Source organism: Lathyrus oleraceus, chromosome 4 (assembly GCF_024323335.1).
Source record: "Lathyrus oleraceus cultivar Zhongwan6 chromosome 4, CAAS_Psat_ZW6_1.0, whole genome shotgun sequence".
In the NCBI taxonomy this organism is placed as follows: domain Eukaryota; kingdom Viridiplantae; phylum Streptophyta; class Magnoliopsida; order Fabales; family Fabaceae; genus Lathyrus; species Lathyrus oleraceus.
The window spans coordinates 345,300,798-345,321,966 of NC_066582.1; the positions used below are offsets into that span (position 1 = coordinate 345,300,798).

A 21,169-nucleotide genomic window follows, 5' to 3' on the forward strand; every position below is an offset into this window, starting at 1 on the left:
GAATGACAATTCGACTACATTCTCCCCTTCATATTTTGAACATGTTGACAAAGTTTTTCCCAACTCACCAACTCCAAAATCTCAAAAAAGTATTGTCAAAGGAGCTCGCATTAGCAAACCACTTCTTATGTCGCCTCCACCAAAAATTCCATTCATCGACGAGATGGTCGTTTTTATGCAGAAATACATCGAGTGAATTGTCAATGTTGTGGGGGACGGTAATTGCAGTTATCGAACAGTTTTAGCTTTAATTGGTAAAGGAGAACATAATCATACACTTGTCTGCATCAACTTATTCGAGAGTTGAGGACGCATAAAGAATTACCCACACGATTGTACAGAAAGAAAGAAAAATTCGAGGAAGTTTATGAGTCTCTTGTTCCTTGCCTTAGCGATCCGGCACCGGAGGCAAAATGGATGCGCTTCTATGATATTGGTCACCTAATAACATGTGCATATGATAAAGTGTGTGTGTTGATAAGACACAATATAGTTTTTCGAAAACCCTTTTCCCACTGCGCACCGTCCCACATCAAAATCCAAATGATCGTATTATGTGTATTGAGTGACTTTCAAAATCAAGTCATTTTGTTCAAGTTTACTTGAAACCGGGATGCCCTATACCACTTACATCACCTTAGTGGATGACTTATTTAACAATAAAAGTCGAGACTTGGTCGGGTCATTTTATGGAAAGGATGCAAGAGTTCAAGAAATTGAGTAACATTGAAAGAGAATCAAATGCACAAAAGTTCAAGGGGTACCACCTATAGATTTAGCATGCGACATATGTTTTGTTTCGTTTTAATTTCTTATTTAGCCGGACAAATAAGTGTATGTAATTATGTCTATATATAAATTAACTGTAATATATTCAATATTTGTTCATATTGTGTCTTAATGCATTCTTGATCATCCCCATAACAACATTTGTTCTTTTGTAAAAAAAAATGTTTCTATTTAGAGGTTCTGTTTTGGAACTCGTTCGGGAGAAGTTGATATACATTTTCGGAAGAAGTTATTGCGAAGATGTTGAAGCGTCCACCGGAATATTGAAGTAATGTTGCATCTATGTTGAAATGATATTTGTAATCTTAATTTTATTTTATGAATCTTAATTTCATTTTGAAAAATTACATGTTTTTGTTTCTGCTACTGATGTGTCTGTGTTCGGAAATTTTTCGGAGATGTATCTCTAGAATAAAAAAAATCAAATAATAGGGTGTCACTCAGAATAACCTGTATTTAATGTGTTGAGGTGTGTCGAGAGATGTATCTCTGAAAATCGAGGATATTTTTATATTTTTGAATGGTATTTAAGAAATATAAAGCTTGCATTAAAAAATTAAAAAATACGGGTAAAAAAATAAAAGGTGGGATGAGGCCATTTTGGCACCCTAGTCGCCACATAGTTATCAAACTATATAAGAAATAAATAATGAAATCACAGCCATGATGGTTATTTTCCTTCCACATGTTTTGTTGAATTAAGAATAAATAAAGGCTTAAACTCGCTAGTGCTAGTAGCATTTTACATTAGATTCAAACAAGTATTAACATACTTCCAAACTTTTGTTTTCGTGTGGGCAGGACAACAACGTAACATAACATGTGGTCTTGAAGAAACCAAACTGTGAGTTCATAAATTCTGAACAAACCCGTTACTATTTTTGTGTAAATATATACCTGAGAAAAAAAGGAACCAATCTCAAAAACTCAAAGTAGGTCGCATGGAAAGTGCTGTTGGAACAATGAACCATGAATTCAAAGCAAATTCTACAATCACGATTAAGGGTATTCTGAGTCTTCTAATGGAAAGTGTTGGTGAGAATAGCAAGAGAGTTATTTCTCTTGGAATAGGTGACCCTACTCTCTCCACGTGTTTCCCTAACACTAAGGTTGCTGAAGAGGCTGTTGCTGATGCACTTCATTCTGCCAAGTTTCATGGATATGCTCCCACTCCTGGTCTTCTCCAGGCAAGAAGGTAATCTTTCCATTTCTCTCTTTTTCTATGCTATTTGCTTATTGTTTGGCACAAACCCGCCCCTAATTTGATAGGAAAACCTGCAAGAATTGTTTTAATTTATTATTTTTAATGTATGTTAATTTTTATGTTAACATAGAAATCTTTGTTGAAATTTGTTATCAAATTTGTGTAAAAATATAATTTTTGATTCTAATTAAAGTTGCCTTGGATGTTGGTGACAGTGCAATTGCCAAATATCTATCTGATGACCTCCCTTACGAGCTATCATCTGATGATGTTTTTATAACATGTGGATGCACACAAGCCATTGATGTTTCGGTTGCGTTGCTTGCTCGTCCCGGTGCAAATATTTTGCTACCAAGGCCCGGCTTCCCAATCTATGAACTTAGTGCTGCATTTAGACAAGTTGAAGTGAGACATTATGATCTGTTGCCTGAAAAAGGTTGGGAGGTTGATTTAGATGCTATTGAAGCCCTCGCAGATCAGAACACGGTTGCGGTAGTGATTATAAACCCCGGGAATCCTTGTGGAAATGTATACTCTTACCATCATTTGGAGAAGGTTTGTTAGTAATAGTAAATGGCTCCAATGACAGATAAAACTTGACAGCATTAAATTTAACAGAAAGAGTTAATAAATGTATTTGTTTGTTATTTGAGTATTTTAGATTGCGAAAACAGCAAAAAGGCTTGGAACAATTGTGATTGCTGATGAAGTTTATGGTCACCTTGCATTTGGGGATAACCCTTTTGTGCCTATGGGTTTTTTTGGGTCTATTGTTCCTGTTCTAACTCTTGGATCCTTGTCTAAGAGATGGATAGTACCTGGATGGAGACTCGGTTGGTTTGTGACAAATGATCCATCTGGTACTTTCAGAAAACCAAAGGTTATTTCTCTCTTCATTTCACTCGGACCAACGTAGTGTCAGGCAAATACTTTTGGAAAACATTATAGTTGACCAACTAATACATGGTTGCAGTTGCTTATAATCCAATTCTGTCTTGTTCTTTATGATAAGTCAAGAACCTGACTGAATGTTTCTTATGCAGGTAGTCGAGCGCATCAAAAAGTATTTTGATCTATTGGGAGGTCCAGCTACTTTCATCCAGGTTCTTTAATTCATTATTTCAAAGGAAACAAATAGTTCATGTGATGTCCCCTTCCATTAGTACCATATCAAACAAGATTTATCTCTTATCTAGAAGCATTTTTTACCGACAAAATATTCAATTCTGTCATAACTTCATGTCTTGATCTACTTCGTCGATATGATTGATAGGAGTTTTGGTTTGACAGGCGGCTGTACCTCGCATAATTACACAGACAGAAGAGGTTTTCTTCAGAAAAACCATTGACAGTTTGAGGCATACCGCGGATATATGTTGCCAAGAGATGGAAGATATTCCATGCATTTCTTTCCCTTGCAAACCACAAGGGTCCATGGCTATGATGGTGAGTGAGAAACTCAGACTCAGAATTTACGTTTTGGGAGAACATAACAGAACATAACATGTTTCCTTGTAAAAGCAAAACTCTATTCATTTATTTATTCATTCTTGAATGACATGGTATGCAGGTGAAACTAAACCTTTCACTTATGGAAGATATTAGCGATGATATTGATTTCTGTTTCAAACTTGCCAAGGAGGAATCTGTTATCATTCTTCCAGGTACAATTATGCAAATCATGCTTGTATTTGGCATTATGTGCATCTTTTTTCGAGAGAGCCATTTCATTTTCATATCTTGCTTGTTTTTGGAAAATATTGCATGCTAGCGAATTTGTATGTAACAAAACAAAATTTCAATTTGTTTGCAGGAACTGCAGTAGGTCTAAAAGATTGGATTCGCATCACTTTTGCTGCTGATCCATCTTCTCTCAGAAAAGGTATGAAAAGGATAAAAGTTTTCTCTCAAAGACATGCGAGAGAACAGTAAAAACAAACAAAATAAGGAGTCTACTAAGCATGTATTATAGCCTTGGACTCAATCTTCTGCTAAAGAAGGTTGCATTCTTTTTACTACACTATACAGCAAGAATGGAAGATTTGTATTTCAATACCGTGTAATAAACAGATGTGTTATTTTTCTCGATAAATAGGAACAATTTATTAAGGTCATCTAATCTCAGCATCACATGTGCACACTCTTTTCTAGAGTAGGATTGAAGAGGCCACTCAATCATTTATTTTCTAGACCAAGAGAAAAGATACAAAGATTTGTACAATACAAGATATGATGATAATACACATGTCAAAATTTTTAAACAGCGGTCGCGTTAAGGATTTCACTGCCACTGTACCATACCTTTTTGAATAACTCCAAGATAATACTGTATAAGGCTTTAGCAGTAGACATATATAATAGTACTAGGACCACAACGATAAACATCATCTAAGGAAAATCACACACCTGCAGCATTTGTCGCTCACTTTGAAATGTCGACGACAGTCTGATAATTGATCAACCATTATCTTCCTAATCATTATTAGAAATCATGCTGTACACGGAACAGTTTCAGCATTATGTTATAATAATTCAGGAATGATCACAAAAATACAATTTGCATATCATACTACTTTCTACCTTATCTTATTATATTTCTTGTACTCTGATTATGAATAATTTCAGACAAGAGAATTATATTTATTAGGAAAGATAACAAAGACCCATAATAAAAGATAAAAAGAATAGTCATCTTTTGTCCCTTATACTCCTGCATACTAATGTATAGAGTATTGAACACATCATATAGATGAGATTTTTTTAGTACTTCATTGTATTTATTAATGATTCAGCAGATACGTATATGTGTATATAATAAACACAACAAAAAGTTCACAAAGAAAAGTCTAAAATAGCTAATTCTGTCAATACTACAAAATTAAATTTAAAAAACCCATATCGAGACAAACTCCTCGACACTTCGACATTCACACAGTTTTGACACACAACATTACGACCACAATAGATTCTGTCGAAAATACTGCTTTGACACAAAGAATTACAATTCAACACACCACCTAATTCACCGTGTATAAGATATCTATATTCCTCATAGACCTTAACTTCTCGAACACTTCGACCTACACTCCTTTCGTCATGATATCTGGAATCTGATTCTCAGTTCTACAGTGTTCCAAGTTCAGCTTCGCTTCTACCACTTGCTCTCGAAAATAATCGAACCTCATTTCGATGTGGTTGCTACATCCATGTGCTATCGGATTCTTCACCAGATTAATATCAAACATGTTATCGATTTTAATGGTAATTGCTCCATGATTCTTCCCTGTAATCTCTTTGACCAGATTCACCATCCACGTTGCTTGACATGCACAAAGAGAAGCATCTATGTATTCTAGTTCACATGATGATAGTGCCACTACAAAGTTCCTTTCTTGAACTCCAAGCAACTGGTGCACCACCTAACATAAACACATAGCCAATTGTGGGTTTTCTATCCTCAACATCACTACACCAACTTGAATCAGTGTAACCCACTAGCTTGCATTCTTTTCCTTCATCAGCTGCAGGAAACAAAATGTCATGGTTGAGAGTTCCTTTCAGATACCTTAGTATCCTCTTTGTCGCTACTAGGTGTGATACCTATGGTTTCTGCATGAATATACTCACCATACCTATAATGTATGCTAGATCAGACTTTGTGTGACAAAGGTATCGAAGTCATCCAATGAGTCTTCTGTATAACGTTGCATTGACATCATCTTCATTTGTGTCTTTCGACAGTTGCAATCTGGGATCAGCTGAAGTCAAAGTTTGGTTGCATTCTTGCATCTCAAATCTCTTGAGTATTCCGCCTGCATATCTTTTTTGTTGCATCATCAAACCTCTACTACTCTTGTAGAATTTGATGTCAAGGAAATATGAGATATTTCCCATGTATGATATTTCAAACTCCACACTTAGGTTATGTTTGAAATCTCCACTCTCCTTCTTGCAACTTCCTGTTATCAATAGGTCATTAACATAAAGACGTAGTATAAGCAATTCACTATTTCTTCTTCTTACATATACTCAATGCTCAGTTGTGCACTTCATGAATTCCTTCTCTCTTTTCTTGTTCTAAGATGTTGGAGCTTGCTTAAGTCCAAACAAGGCTTTATGAAACATAACCCAACTGGTTGTGTAACATAAACCTCTTCATCTAAGGGACCATTCCTGAATGCACATTTCACATCCATCTGACATATCTGCCAATTGTTCATGTTTTCTAGACCAACAATCAACCTAATTGTTTCGATCTTAGTGACAGGTTCAAAAACTTCGTTGAAGTCGGTTTCTTCTTTATGAAGAAATCCTTTCATCACAAGTCTCGCCTTGTGTCGAGTTACTTCTCCTTTGGGATTCAACTTCACCTTGTATGCCCACTTCACATCGACTTCCTTCTTGTCTTTAGGAAATTCGACAAATAACTAAGTGTTGTTGACTTCGATGGACTTCAATTCCTCATTCATTGCTTTCATCCACTTTGAATCTTTAATGCCTCAGTTGCATTGATTGGTTCGACATCTGCATAAAAAGCATAGTGTACCAGCTCACCTTCATCACCGACTACATCATATGATGTAATCACATATTCTTGCAACCTTGTAGGCATATGTCTTGTTCTTTGAGGTCTATTTGTGCTTGCTTGACCTCTGACTTCGTCTTGTCGAACTTCTCTTTCGACTTCAATTACTAGTTCTTCACATAAGATTCTCACTTAATCCTTCTTGACATTTTCAGTCCTATCCCATTCCTTATGCTCATTTATGATCACGTCCCTGCTGATCACTACTTTCTTGTTCAGTGGGTCAAACAACTTATAACCTCCCGTCAAATGATATCTTATTAGGATCATCTGACTCAATTTGTCATCAAGTTTTCTTCTCAACTAATCTGGGACATGTCTATGTGCTATAGATCCAAATACTTTCAGATAACTCAAGCTAGGTTTGACACCATACCAACATTCTTCCGACGTAATTCCCTAAAGCTTATTCATCGACCATTTATTCAAAATATATGTAGATGTCGACATTGCTTCTCCCCATAATTCTTTGGATAGATGCCCTCCTTTCAACATACTTCTCACCATGTTCGTGATGGCTATATTCTTCCTTTTATCGTTCCATTCTGCTGTTGAGTGTACAGTGACACCACCTCATGCACAATCCCTTATTTCTCATATAACTTGTCGAAGTCTTTCAACATATACTCTCCACCACCATCAGTCCTCAGAATCTTGAGCTTTCGACCATTTTGTTTTTCGACCATAGATTTAAACTTGGAAAATACCTCGACTATTTGACTCTTCTTCTTGATCAGGTAAGTCCACAGCTTTCGACTGAAATCATCTATGAATGTGATAAAATATCTTTTACCTCTAATCGAATCCACCTGGATAGAACCATACACATCAGAGTATATGACTTCAAGAATTGCCTTCGACTTGCTTCATGCATCCTTGCTGAAGCTGTTCTTGTGTTGCTCCGCCTGTACACATTCTTCACACACTTCATTTGGAATGTCGATTTATGGTAATCTTAAAACCATATTTCTTATTTTCAGATCCTTGATGTCTTTGAAATTGAGATGACCAAGTCTATAGTTCCATCTCTATTCATCCCTGCTGGCTGCAGTTGCAAGGCACTTGTGCTCCATCACATTAAGTTTAATCCTGAAGGTTCTATTCTAAGACATAAGTGCCTTCAATATTAACCTTCCAACTGAGTCAAGAACTCTCATCATCTTGTCTTCGATCGACACCTTGTAGTTCTTTTGGACCAACTACCCTATGCTGAGAAACTTACTTTTCATGCCTGGTTTTTATAATACATTGGAGATTACTGACTTCTTGTCATCTTTCCTCATAATCAGAACATCACCAATACCTTTAGCTGCTAGAGTATTGTCATTTGCAAATTTTACCATGTTCTTCATTGAGGGTTTCATGTTGACAAACCAATCTTTCCTACCATCCATGCATGATGAGCATCCTGAGTCCAAGTACCATTAGTCCTAAAATCTTTCTTCATCTCTTATTGTGAGCATCAACAACATCTCTTCTTCTTCGCGCTTTGCAAACTTTGCATTAGTTTCCTGATTCTTCTATTTTTCAAGAGAATTAGTTGAGTAGTACCATACTTCTGACAATTGAAACACTGAATGTGACTTTTGTCAGGTTTTCGACCACCACCTCTTCCTCTACCTACAACATCGCCTCTTTGGTTTCTTTGGTATTAGGGTCTTCTTTGATTCGACCGGCCTCCTTCTTACTGATTTGGACCAGTTGAGATGTTGTAGCCTTTTTTACCTTTGTTGTCGAGCCACTTTCGTTTGCTTTTCTCTTCTCTTGCTGATTGCGCTTGCAAAGCCACAAAAATCTTTGATTTTCCTGCAGCTCTTTCAACCATTCTTTGTTCATGAGATTCAAGTATCCCTTGAAGCTCTTCCTTTGTCAATGCTGACAAATATTCCGACTCCTATATGGCTACTACCACGTGGTCAAACTTTTGAGCCAATGACCTCAAGATCTTTGAAACAACTGATCTTGATGTCAACACTTCTCCATATATCTTGATTTGATTCACTAGTTTTGTAACCCTAGTGAAAAAATTAGTTATTCTTTCGTTGTCTTCCATCTGAAGCAATTAATACCTTCTTTTGTGAGTTTGTAATCTCACCTTTTCCTCCTCCAAATGATTTTTCAAGAATTTCCCATGCTTCTTTCGCTGATTCAACATTACTAACCTTTTCAAAATTATCAGAATTAACATATTGATGGATTATAAAGAGAACTTTATAATCGTTTTTCTTCAATTCTTTGTGTGTAGATTTTTCTTCATCCGTCACATTTGTTGCAAGTGGTGTCACTCCCTCTTTCACAAGATCCCAAAGATCTTGATAGCAAAAAACAGTATTTATCTGCTTGCACAAATTCCCATAGTTGTGATTCTTCAGAATTGGGAGACTCGCCAGAAAATGCCCATTCAGATGATTCATCATGTTATACTTCGAAGAATCGCTCATCCAGTGCTCTGATACCAGATGTTGGAACTAAACCCAAGACTTTGAGTAATTTCAAATCAATCTTGATGAACAAGATTCAATCAATCAATCAAATTCTCTCTTGTTCTTCACTCTTCACTCAAGTGAATCAACCAACCTTGGTTGCAAGATTGTATCGTTGCACAGTGGTGATGAAAAACAATAAAAGAAGATTGAATTGGGAAGAAAAGTGTCAGGCTTTATTGAGAGAAGGAAGAAAATGAATTTTCTACAGAGTTCCTCTTTGCTCACAAACTATGATTCTTTCTTCTTTTGCAAATGCAAAATTCAAGTATATACAATAATATGGGTTACTCCCTATTTAAAGATTTTGCTTGCTTTCTGCCTAAGAAAACCCATAAACAAAATTCCAAAATACCTATTTCTTCCAACACTATGAAATTAGGTTTAAAACCAAATCCATGTCGAGGCTAACTCCTCAAAACATCGACACTCACACAATTTCGACACACAATATTTCGACGACAATAGACTCTGTCGAAAATATTGTTTAGACACACAGAGTTACAATTCAACAAATACAAAAATGGAGGAACAAAAGTGGATTATCAAAGATGTTGTGTATGAAGAGTCTGCTCAAGTAACACAAGAACAATGAAAGTAATACAATATACCTCATCAATCTAAGAGATATGCATTTCTCATAATCGAGCAAGGTATTAGTCATGGATGATGATGAGACAATGACTTACCAAGGAATCATTACTATAACTTGATCTAAGAAATGGTTAGTGGTTATAAAATATGAAAGGGATTCCATGTACATTAACCAAATATAGACTTTGGTAGACTCGTCTAAAGGGTGCAAGTAGGTCTTCAAAAAAAGACATGTGTGGATGGTAAGGTACATATCTATATGGCACAATGGGTTGAGATAGATATGTACCATAATGCTTAAATCTGTTGAGATTTTACTTGCCACAATTACATACCATGGTTATAAAATATCAAAAATGGATGTCAAAACTGCTTTCCTTAAATAAAACTCCTTTACATGTACATGACACAACTTGCAGATTTTAATAATTAAAAAGCATGCCAAAAAGATAGGTAAGTTACTAAGATTAATTTATGAATTGAAGCAAGCTTCGATAAAATGAAACTGTTATTTTAATAAGAATGTAAGAAAATATGTATTCATTAAAAAGGAATATGAACTGTGTGTTTACAAAACACTTAGTGGGAGCATAATTGTATATTTGATGTTATATATGGATGTCATATCACTCATTGGAAATAATATCTCTACCTTAAAACGAGCTTAAACTTGGTAGAAAAAAATGCTTTTCTATGAAAAAATTTAGAAGAAATATATATGTGTGTGTGTGTGTGTGTTTAGAAATAAGGATTTATAAATATGCATCACAAAGGTTGCATGACCTGAGTCAGAGTACATGCAAGACAAAGTGGCGAGATTCTTTACTATGTATTACTCTAAGAAAGGGTTCATGTCCATGTAACATGGCGTGTATCTATCAAAAGCACAATTACCATGAATGAAATAAGAAAGTGACCACATGAATAACATTCCCCATGCATATACATTTGGATCTATTATGTATTCGATATTGTGTACTCGATCATATGTCTCGTATGCTTTAGAAAAATAGGAAGGTACCCGTTTAATCTCAGTGATGGCCATTAGGTTGCTACAAAGAATATTCTTACGTGTTGGTTCTAAGTATTGACAACAATTTTGGTAAAACAAAGAGTGTTCACAAGATGTTATGTGTGATGTCTTAACATGAGATATCCTATGTACCTGCTGGAGCTTAAGAAACATAATCATGCAGGATTGTTTCAGAATGTCATACACAAGGTCATGGCATCTGATATGTGTGTACCTGCTAGAGTTTAAATGAAAGACATGTTCATGCAGGATTGTTTCAAGATGTCATACACAAGGTCATGGCATCTGATGTGGTTGTACCTGCTGGAAGTTATAAAAGGAATTATGTAGGATTTTTCCAGGATGTCAGACCCGATGTCATGACATCCTGTACACAGAACATTCAGTGTGAATGTCTGGTGTTTTATGATTGCACAATTAATGGCAATCTATGTATGATTGAAGATCCGATTTGCAGGCGCATTCAATCATTGATTACAACCTGATTTACTTATTTTCCAAGGAGATCTAACCAGCTGTCATGAGAAGATTTGATTGGAAAATAGATTTAGGGTTTTCAAGATGTCCAAGCCCAACTGAAAGCTTCTATAAAAAGGGACTTGGAAAACCTGTTTTAACACACAACCAATACTGAGCGAAATATATAGAGAGAGTTAGGGTTTGTGTCTGTTTAGTCGTGAGACTTGTAATCCATTCAAGTCATCTTTTGATGATTGAATTGGACTGATTTGTGGTTGTAATTTGTCACTCTAAAGCTGTTAAGCAAGAGTGTGTGTCTACTTGATCAAAGCTGTGAAGCAAGATCAAGTGTGTGTCTTCTTGATCAAAGCTGTGAAGCAAGATCAAGAGTGTGTCTTCTTGATTGAAACTGTGAAGTAAAATAAAGAGTGTGTTATTGAAAAGTGTTTTCTTTTCTCAAGGGATTGTTGTTTAAGATCACAAGTGTGATTGTAGGGAAGTGAGTGGGTTCTCATATCTAAGAGTGCTTAGGTCGAAATTGCACGGGTAGAGATTAGGTGAGAAAGACTGTAACTTGTTGAAGTGTACGGAGAGTCTTTGAACTGATTCTATTTTAGTGAATTTCCTTCCTGGCTTGGTAGCCCCCAGATGTAGGTGAGTTGGACCGAACTGGGTTAACAATTGCTTGTGTATCTTGCATTACTATTCTGTATCTTTATTCTGTTTGCATTACTCAGATATTAGTGTCGTGACATTACCTTCGACATCTCATATATGATACCAGAATTTCAATTGGTATCCGAGCATGCATCCTGCTCTGGTTCTGGGTGAGATCTAGGGGAAATACTTTCTGGTACAATGGAGAGAGATGGAGGATCTGTTCACAGGCCATAAATTTTGGATGGATCCAACTATGACTATTGGAAACCTCGAATGGTAGCCTTATTAAAATCTCTGGATAATAAGGCTTGGAAGGTTGTGTTAACTGGATGGGTTGATCCAGTAATTACTAAGGAAGGAGCAGCCACAACTGACAAGAAGCCTGAAGAACAATGGTCCAAGGAGGAGGATGATCTAACCCTTGGAAATTCTAAAGCATTGAATGCCATATTCAATGGAGTGGACAAGAACATCTTCAGGTTGATAAACAATTGTGAAGTGGCTAAAGATGCTTGGGACATTCTCAAAACCACTCATGAAGGCACATCTAGGGTTAAAATGTCTAGACTACAGCTGCTCGCCTCCAAGTTTGAAAATCTAAGGATGAAAGAAGATGAAAACATACATGAATTTCATATGAGCATTCTTGAAATTGCAAATGCCTCAGGAGTCCTGGGAGAGAAGATGTTAGATGAGAAGTTTGTAAGGAAAATACTCAGGTCACTCCCTAAGAGATTTGCTATGAAAGTAACAGCCATAGAAGAATCCCAAGACATCTCCAACATGAGAGTTGATGAGCTAATTGGTTCCCTCCAAACATTTGAGATGGGATTAAATGATGGTTCTGAAAAGAAAACCAAAAGCATGGCCTTCATGTCAAACACAGAAGATGAAAACAATCAGGATATTAATGAAGACTTGTCAAAAGAAGTAGCAATGCTGGGAAGACAGTTCAACAGACTGCTGAAAAAGATGGATATAAGATCCAAGGCTAATGTCAAGAACATCTCACCTGACATCAGTAGATCCAACAATGCTGAAAGAAGAGCAAGGTCAGATGATAAGCCCAAAGAAGGAAAAGAAGTACAGTGCTATGAATGTGATGGGTATGGACACATTAGAACTGAATGTGGAACCTACCTCAAGAAGCAAAAGGTGAGTCTTGCTGCCACTTGGTCTGATGAGAGTGAAACAGATGAAGCTGCAAATCTGATAACTGCCTTGACAGGAAGATGGGGTTCTGATGAAGACTCAAGTGATGATGAAGTAACCTTTGAAGAGTTGGCCTCTACCTACAAAAAGCTGTGTCACAAAAGTGTAGAGCTATGTAAACAGGTTGAAAGCCAGAAGAAGGAAATAATTCAACTTGAGAATGAGAAGGTAAAACACTTGGAAACCATCTCCAAATTAAGAACAAAAGCAGTGGCTCTGAATGCCAAGCTAGAAGTTGAAAGTCAGAAGATAGTACATCTGGAGAATGAAAAGGCAGACCATGTGGAAACCATCTCCAAGATGAAAACTGAAGTTATGTTCTTAAATGCCAAACTGGAAGAAATGACCAAGTATGTAAGGATGTTAAACAATGGATCTGATTCTTTAGACAAGATTCTCCAAACTGGACAAATAACAGGAGACAAATCTGGCATTGGGTATAATAAGTCTAAGCCTGAGAGCAGTTACACTGGTTGCAAACCTCAAGCCAAACCCAAATGCAGTCATAGTAAAAGTAAACCTGAGATGTCACATCATATGTCACTATATCAGAGGATTCAGCAGAAAGGGAAACACCAAAGATGGAGATGCCATTACTGTGGGAAATCTGGTCACCTGAAGCCCTTCTGCTATAAGCTGTATGGTTATCCTAGCCCTGTTCACCATCAGACTCACTATCAACCTAGACCCAAGTAGCACAGACCTATCAACAAAAAGCTATGGGTTCCTAAGACTAATGTTACAAGTCTAATAGCTCACATTCCCCTCAGGGTCTTAGCCAAAGAAGAGTGGTATTTTGATAGTGGTTGCTCTAGACACATGACTGGAAACATAGACTTGATAACTGATCTTCTTCCTCATGCCATAAGCCATGTAACCTTTGGTGATGGAGCAAAGGGTGAAATAAAGGGGATAGGTAAGCTTAATTGTCCTGGAGTTCCTAAACTTGACAATATACTATTAGTTAAGGGCTTGACTGCAAATCTAATAAGCATCAGTCAACTATGTGACCAAGGTCTGAATGTTAACTTCACCAAAACTGAATGTCTAATTTTGAACAAAGACAGTGAAGTAATTATGAAAAGAATCAGGACCAAAGACAATTGTTACATATGGAGCTCTCAAATTGATGGCGAAAAGGAAGGGATGAAGATGAGTATAGCTGCCAGAGGACAAGTCTGGGGAAAATGTCAGACAAAGATGTCACAACAGAAGCTCAGACTTAAACTCACCTTCAAAGGAGAAAAGGTCATGATGGCTCAAATATCTGAGAAGTTAGATCAAATTGGTGGACATGTGACTAGCCATATGCAGTCTGAAATTGGAAAGAGCTTTGTTGGAACTGGACCACAAGGGACTATGTGTCTATCTCAAAGCAAAAGTACCAAGAACAATATGGAGAAGATTGAGATGGAGAGTGAAAGGACTCCTACTCCTGCACATTTGAAAGATAAAAATGGGATTGATGATGAAAATATATCAGAAGAAAGCAGTTGTTCTCAACTAGGATGGATGAAACTACTGATAATTGCATATAATGTCACACACGATGTCATGACATTGTATTATGACAACCTGAATGCTGCAACTATGTCCAAAAATCATATTCAGCACAGTTGGACCAAGTACATTATTTGCTGTCATCACTCAATTAGAAAATGCGTGAAAGACAAATTCATAGTTCTAGAGCATGAAATGCAACTAGCTGACAAGGCTGCAGGGGATTTGGAGGATATTCAATTTGAATATGTAAGAGGAAAATTGGGGATTTGGATTCTTGAGAAATTATGGCAATTAATATGGAGAGGAAAAGGTAATAAAAATATTGTCTGCCCATTTAAAAGAAAGAGCCACATTAATGATGAATCATTACCTTGTATTGGAAATAGTATCTATGCCATCTGCACACGCTACCTGAACACAACTCTTTCCATCTTCATCAAACTTCTCAGAGGACCTCTGCTAGGGCAAAGAAATTTCTCTCAAAAGTCCAATAACATGTCTCAACATCCTTCATCGGCTGGATCAAAACCCCCTTAGCATGCAAAGACTCCCTCCATGGAGTTTCTAGATGAAGACATGTTGGACGTCACTCCTCTTTGTGTGATACCAGGTGACGCCCCAGGCCCCTCTTCCACGACTGGAAGTAAACAAGGTAATATCCCTGATAAATCTCCTCTTCCAAAAGACATGCATTATGCTGATCGTGCCATTAGGAACCTAGTTACTAGGATTCTAAGTGAAGGGCATGAAGTCAAGGGTGTTTCTACCCCTCTGTCCAGAAGGGACTCCTCACCTGAGGAGGAACCCCAAGTTGAGAAAGATGATGACTCATCTAGATCAGAAAAGGAAGTGGTTGCTGAGGGGCTTTGCTCTCTAGGTAAAACCCTACCTAGCAAGAAACCAGGAAATATGTCTCAGGAGAATATTATTGACCTAGAGGAAGAAAGCTCTGAAGAAGAGGATGACACTTTGGTCCATCTTGTAAAACCAAGTGTAGCTGAGAAACTGAGGACTAGAAAAGGGAAAAGTGTGGCTAAAATGAGAACAACAAGAGTGAAAAAGGCTGTAGGACCCTCCAAATCTTGGAGTAAGGTTGAGGTTAGGAAAAGGAAAGAAAGAGACAATTCTGACTCTGATAAGGATGTCGAAGACAATGTCCCAGACATCTCCCCTGCAAAAAGGCAGGCTGTTAAGAAGTCTCCTGACAAAGTTGTTGCTCTGCACCTAGACAATATCTCCTTCCATTTAGAAGATGGTGCTGCAAAATGAAAATTTGTCATTCAGAGGAGGGTAGTTGTTGAAAGAGAGCTTGGGAAAGAGGCTGTAGAGGTAAAGGAAATACTTGATTTGATAAAAAATGCTAGACTAATGAAGATTGTGGTTGCTCTACCCCAATGTTATGAGGGGTTAGTAAAAGAGTTTATTGTGAATATCCCTGAGGATATTTATGAAAGAAGCAGCAGAGAGTTCTGTAAGGTGTATGTAAGGGGTAAATGATTGAAATTCTCACCAAGATTTATCAACAAGTTCCTAGGAAGAGGAACTGATGGAGGAGTGGATCTAGAGACTACAGACAATGAGGTCTGTAGGACTATTACAGTTGGCCAAGTTAAGGAATGGCCTAGTAGGAATCACCTGTCAGCTGGCAAGCTAACTGTCAAGTATGCCATCTTACACAAGATTGGGTCAGCCAATTGGGTGCCTACTAATCATATCTCCACCATCTCCATTGGTCTTGGAAGAATCATTCATGCTATTGGAACTAAAATAAACTTTGACTTTGGAAAGTTTATGTTTGATCAAACTATCAGACATGCCTCCACAAATGTTGTGAAGTTACCCATTGTCTTCCCATCCCTTATTTGTGGTCTTATCTTGAGCCAACAACCAGGCATTCTGAGTACTAGTGACATTCCAAGCAGAAGAAAGCCCCCACTATCCATTCATTATAAGCTGTTTGAGGGAAGTCATGTCAATGATGTTGTCATGACATCTTCCAGAAAGGAGCTTGCATCTCAAGGGAGTTTAATTGATCAGTTGAAGGAAACCTGCAAGGAACTAGAGAATGGTATTAGGGTTGCCAAAGCAAGAAAAGAGGCTTTGGAGGCTCTTATTAGTGGCCTAGAGAAGGAAGAGGTGGAGAAGGCTGGTGAGACCAAAGACTCAGATGCCAATACTTCAAGTGAGAGATCAAATGCTCAATCTAGTGGAAGCTCTGAAAGCTCTGAAGGCTCTGAAGGTGAAGGTGAAGGTGATACTTCTTCCTCTGATTGATGGTCCCCCCTTTTGTGTTAAAGACTGAAGAGTGTGTGAGGTTTGCTGTGAAGACTGTTGTGGCTGATGTTTTTGGAAGTTGTTCTGGATGCTAAAGTTTTATTGTTTTTTTGAAAAATGTGTAATTTGTGGCAGTCCTCATTGATGCCTGTTTGTAATATTTTGGGCTCTTAATGAGTGCCATGGATTTGTTCATTATCTCAGCTATCGCAGCTGTGTATGATGATGGTTTGTATCTCCTGAACAATTGTGTTTTAACATTTTTAATGTTATAACATCTGATCTGACATTCTCTGCTAGGCTAATTGACATTTATTTTGTCTAATTGGTCACCTTTGGTCAATTTTGACTAAAAATGGGGAGAAGTGTTTATGTGGAGCTGGAGCTGTGAGGAGATGTATGTGGCTGGACAGATGGACAACTACTGTTAAACAAAATGATGTTCTGTTTATAGATGTCAAAGGGGATGTCTGATGTGGTGGTACACATGTGGTGATGTTGAAGCAGATGTCAGAATGACATTCTGATTGTTACAGGTGTTGTGGTTACAGGTGCTGTTATTTTCATGGAGATGAATGCACAGATTTAGGGGGAGAAGTAGTACCCTTGTGCATTTGTGTGTCTTACTAGTTGCATCCATAACTAGTAATTATGTTTGTGTTGCACAGATTTAGGGGGAGGAGAAGTACCCTTGTGCATGTGTGTATTACTAGTATTTATTTCTAGTAATTATGTTTGCTTTTGCTGCTGTTTAAATTGTTGTTTAACTGCTGATAGTTTTCTTGTGAACAAAAAGGACAGATATATGTTTTAGCCAAAATTTGCCAAAGGGGGAGTTTGTTGGTTCTAAGTATTGGCAACAATTTTGGTAAAATAAAGAGTGTTCACAAGATGTTATGTGTGATGTCTTAACATGAGATATCCTATGTACCTGCTGGAACTTAAGAAACATAATCATGCAGGATTGTTTCAGAATGTCATACACAATGTCATGGCATCTGATATGTATGTACCTGCTGGAGTTTAAATGAAAGACATGTTCATGCAGGATTGTTTCAAGATGTCATACACAAGGTCATGGCATTTGATATGGTTGTACCTGCTGGAAGTTATAAAAGAAATTATGCAGGATTTTTCCAGGATGTCAGACCCGATGTCATGACATCCTGTACACAGAATATTCAGTGTGAATGTCTGGTGTTTTATGATTGCACAATTAATGGCAATCTATGTATGATTGAAGATTTGATTTGCAGGCGCATTCAATCATTGATTACAACCTGATTTACTTATTTTCCAAGGAGATCTAACCAGCTGTCATGAGAAGATTTGATTGGAAAATAGATTAAGGGTTTTCAAGATGTCCAAGCCCAACTGAAAGCTTCTATAAAAAGGGACTTGGAAAACCTGTTTTAACACACAACCAATACTGAGCGAAATATATAGAGAGAGTTAGGGTTTGTGTCTGTTTAGTCGTGAGACTTGTAACCCATTCAAGTCATCTTTTGATGATTGAATTGGACTGATTTGTGGTTGTAATTTGTCACTCTAAAGCTGTTAAGCAAGAGTGTGTGTCTACTTGATCAAAGCTGTGAAGCAAGATCAAGTGTGTGTCTTCTTGATCAAAGCTGTGAAGCAAGATCAAGAGTGTGTCTTCTTGATTGAAACTGTGAAGTAAAATAAAGAGTGTGTTATTGAAAAGTGTTTTCTTTTCTCAAGGGATTGTTGTTTAAGATCACAGGTGTGATTGTAGGGAAGTGAGTGGGTTCTCATATCTAAGAGTGCTTAGGTAGAAATTGCACGGGTAGAGATTAGGTGAGAAAGACTGTAACTTGTTGAAGTGTACGGAGAGTCTTTGAACTGATTCTATTTTAGTGAATTTCCTTCCTGGCTTGGTAGCCCCCAGATGTAGGTGAGTTGGACCGAACTGGGTTAACAATTGCTTGTGTATCTTGCATTACTATTCTCTATATTTATTCTATTTGCATTACTCAGATATTAGTGTCGTGACATTACCTTCGACATCTCATATATGATACCAGAATTTCATTACGTAATTGAAAATAACTAAGGATTTATTTTTTATATATGGAGGTCATGAAGAAACACATAAAGATAGCTTTAGATCTCAATATGATTATGTGTTTTTTTTAAAATGGCAACGATGTGAGTTGAAAGAGTTCAATAGTAACAAATTGTTGACTCTACCAGAGATGTCGAGTATATTGTTTCCTCAAACACAACAAAATGGGTGTTTGGGTAAATAAGCTCATTACTGAACTCAGTATAATTGCTAACATTATGGACTCCATTTATATCTTTGTGATAAAAGTGGTGCCATTACATAAGAAACTCTTAGGAAATATTCCAATACAAACTTTGCACAAATGTAATAGTAAGAACCACCCCATGCCGACAATGGCAAAGAATGAGAATTCGGCCTCCCCTCAAACCCCTCAGTAACAACCTAGAGGAATCTTCAATCAGTGAGATCACATTTCTGCCTCATTTTGCATCATATCATAAAAATATTTGCAAAGAGACCCTTTAGTAGCACTAAATATAGTATCATTAACATACAATTGAACAAGTAAACTTTCATACACATATTTCTTAATAAAAAATTTTGTATCATTATTTCCTCTTAATTTTTTTTAAAAAGAAAAATTGCTTAAACATTAATACCATGCTTGAGGGGGCACATTTTAAATCGTATAGAGTCTTTTTCAACTTGACGATATGATTATGAGAAGAGAAATTTTGAAATCCACGAGTTTGGTCAACTTAAATTACTTCTTGGATATAATCGTTCAAGAATGCGCTCTTTACATGGAAGAGTTTAAAATTTTAAATGCGTGAAAAAACTAAAAGCATTCTTATATCTTCTAATTTAGCTACGAGGAGCATATGTTTCATCTAAATTTATGCCAATATTTTTATTGTACCCATTCATGACAAGACTTTATTTATTTATTAAAATAATATCATATTCGTCAAGTTCCTGAACACTAGAATAGATATAGGTCCAGGAACAAGTTCCTAGACATTGTTTCTCTCAAATAGATTTAACACTTCTTGCATAGAAAGATACAAATGTTCATCAATAAGAGCTTCAATGACATCCTTTTCCTCAATTTGGGAAAGAAAATCTATAAAGCTACCTATCTGATTATGGGAGTTTCAAGTGGTTATTCCTCTAGATATATCCTTTATCGCATTTTGGAATGGATGGTTGACACACTGCAAGTGTACGGCTGTGCGAAGTAGTAAAAGATTATCAAACCACAATGACCAATGGATTGAATACCAAACTCCGTTATATCGGTGTATATCTAGAGAGACCAACATTTGAGGTTTTGTAAAATAGCTTATTTAAAAAGAACTTTTCAGGAAATACAACTTAAATGAAAATCACTTAAATTATGATGAAACAAACATGACTTAGGGTCACAATTCTTACTCTGACATCTCCGTATGATCCAATTCACTTCTATTACGAGAGTTCTGACATGATTTATAGAAAATAGATAAATATGGACAACACTTGCTTTCGTCAACGTGTTTCCCTATCAGTGATGAATAATTTGTCTGCTTTTGCACGACCAGATTATTCGTCAAAGATTCGTTACTTTTGACCAACTATAAAAAATGGGACGTTCCTCAATCTCATCCAAGCAATTTCATTGTATTGGACTCGATTGTTTAAAAACCTGCGCTCAGGTACCGATACATACCTTTCAGACTACGATCGGTACCTGAGAACTCTTTACTTTCGTAAAGGGTTAGAATGGAAGAATTCAAGAATTAGAATAAACATGAACAAATAATCTCATAATCGACTTGTGACGGATCAAATGAATTGTCATGAGATAAGCCCATGACCCTTAGTCCCTAATGGACTACTCACTCATGGAGAGAAATACCACAATCAGAGCAATATTTTGAAATCATGATAAACAGCTGAAATAGTATAACAATTGTAATGAAAGCGATAAATCAAACCTGACTGACAAGAAATTACTTTAAATTAAACTTGATCCAGTGCTCCAATGGAGACTTGAGTACAAAGCTTAGAAAAGTAAAATACGTGAAAATAGAATAAAAATCTAGATTTTTAAACTCAAGACAAACTATGAGTTTTATAGAAAATTCTAATAGTGGACTAAATCTCACGGATCAATGAGAATTACATAATAAAATATTCATATCCAAACATGCCAAAATCCCAAAACATTAACAATCAAGTTGGAAAAGGAAACAAATCAGGAGAAAACACGCATGCCTGCTATGACCCATAGTAGTTGATACGGGTCGCCGTAGCATGCCCCTGAAAATTTGTATTGGATGCATCAAAATAAGGGGCCTAGGGTTGG

At 36.7% G+C, this 21,169-nt stretch overlaps 1 protein-coding gene across 1 annotated transcript; it reads left to right on the forward strand.

Moving 5' to 3' along the window:
• The first annotated feature begins 1,457 nt into the window (after positions 1–1,457).
• LOC127075401 (probable aminotransferase TAT2) lies at positions 1,458–4,107 on the forward strand. The gene is made up of 7 exons (XM_051016874.1): positions 1,458–1,984; positions 2,209–2,548; positions 2,655–2,873; positions 3,037–3,096; positions 3,284–3,439; positions 3,564–3,657; positions 3,807–4,107. Exons 1-7 carry the CDS (start codon positions 1,731–1,733, stop codon positions 3,923–3,925), a joined length of 1,242 nt encoding a protein of 413 aa, XP_050872831.1. The 5' UTR covers positions 1,458–1,730; the 3' UTR covers positions 3,926–4,107.
• The last annotated feature ends 17,062 nt before the right edge of the window (positions 4,108–21,169 follow it).

Coding starts and splice junctions, on each gene's coding strand:
- LOC127075401 (XM_051016874.1), top strand. CDS start 1,731: ATGGAAAGTGCTGTTGGAACAATGAACCATGAATTCAAAGCAAATTCT. Junction 1,985..2,208: donor GGTCTTCTCCAGGCAAGAAG/GTAATCTTTCCA, acceptor TGTTGGTGACAG/TGCAATTGCCAAATATCTAT. Junction 3,097..3,283: donor GTCCAGCTACTTTCATCCAG/GTTCTTTAATTC, acceptor TTGGTTTGACAG/GCGGCTGTACCTCGCATAAT.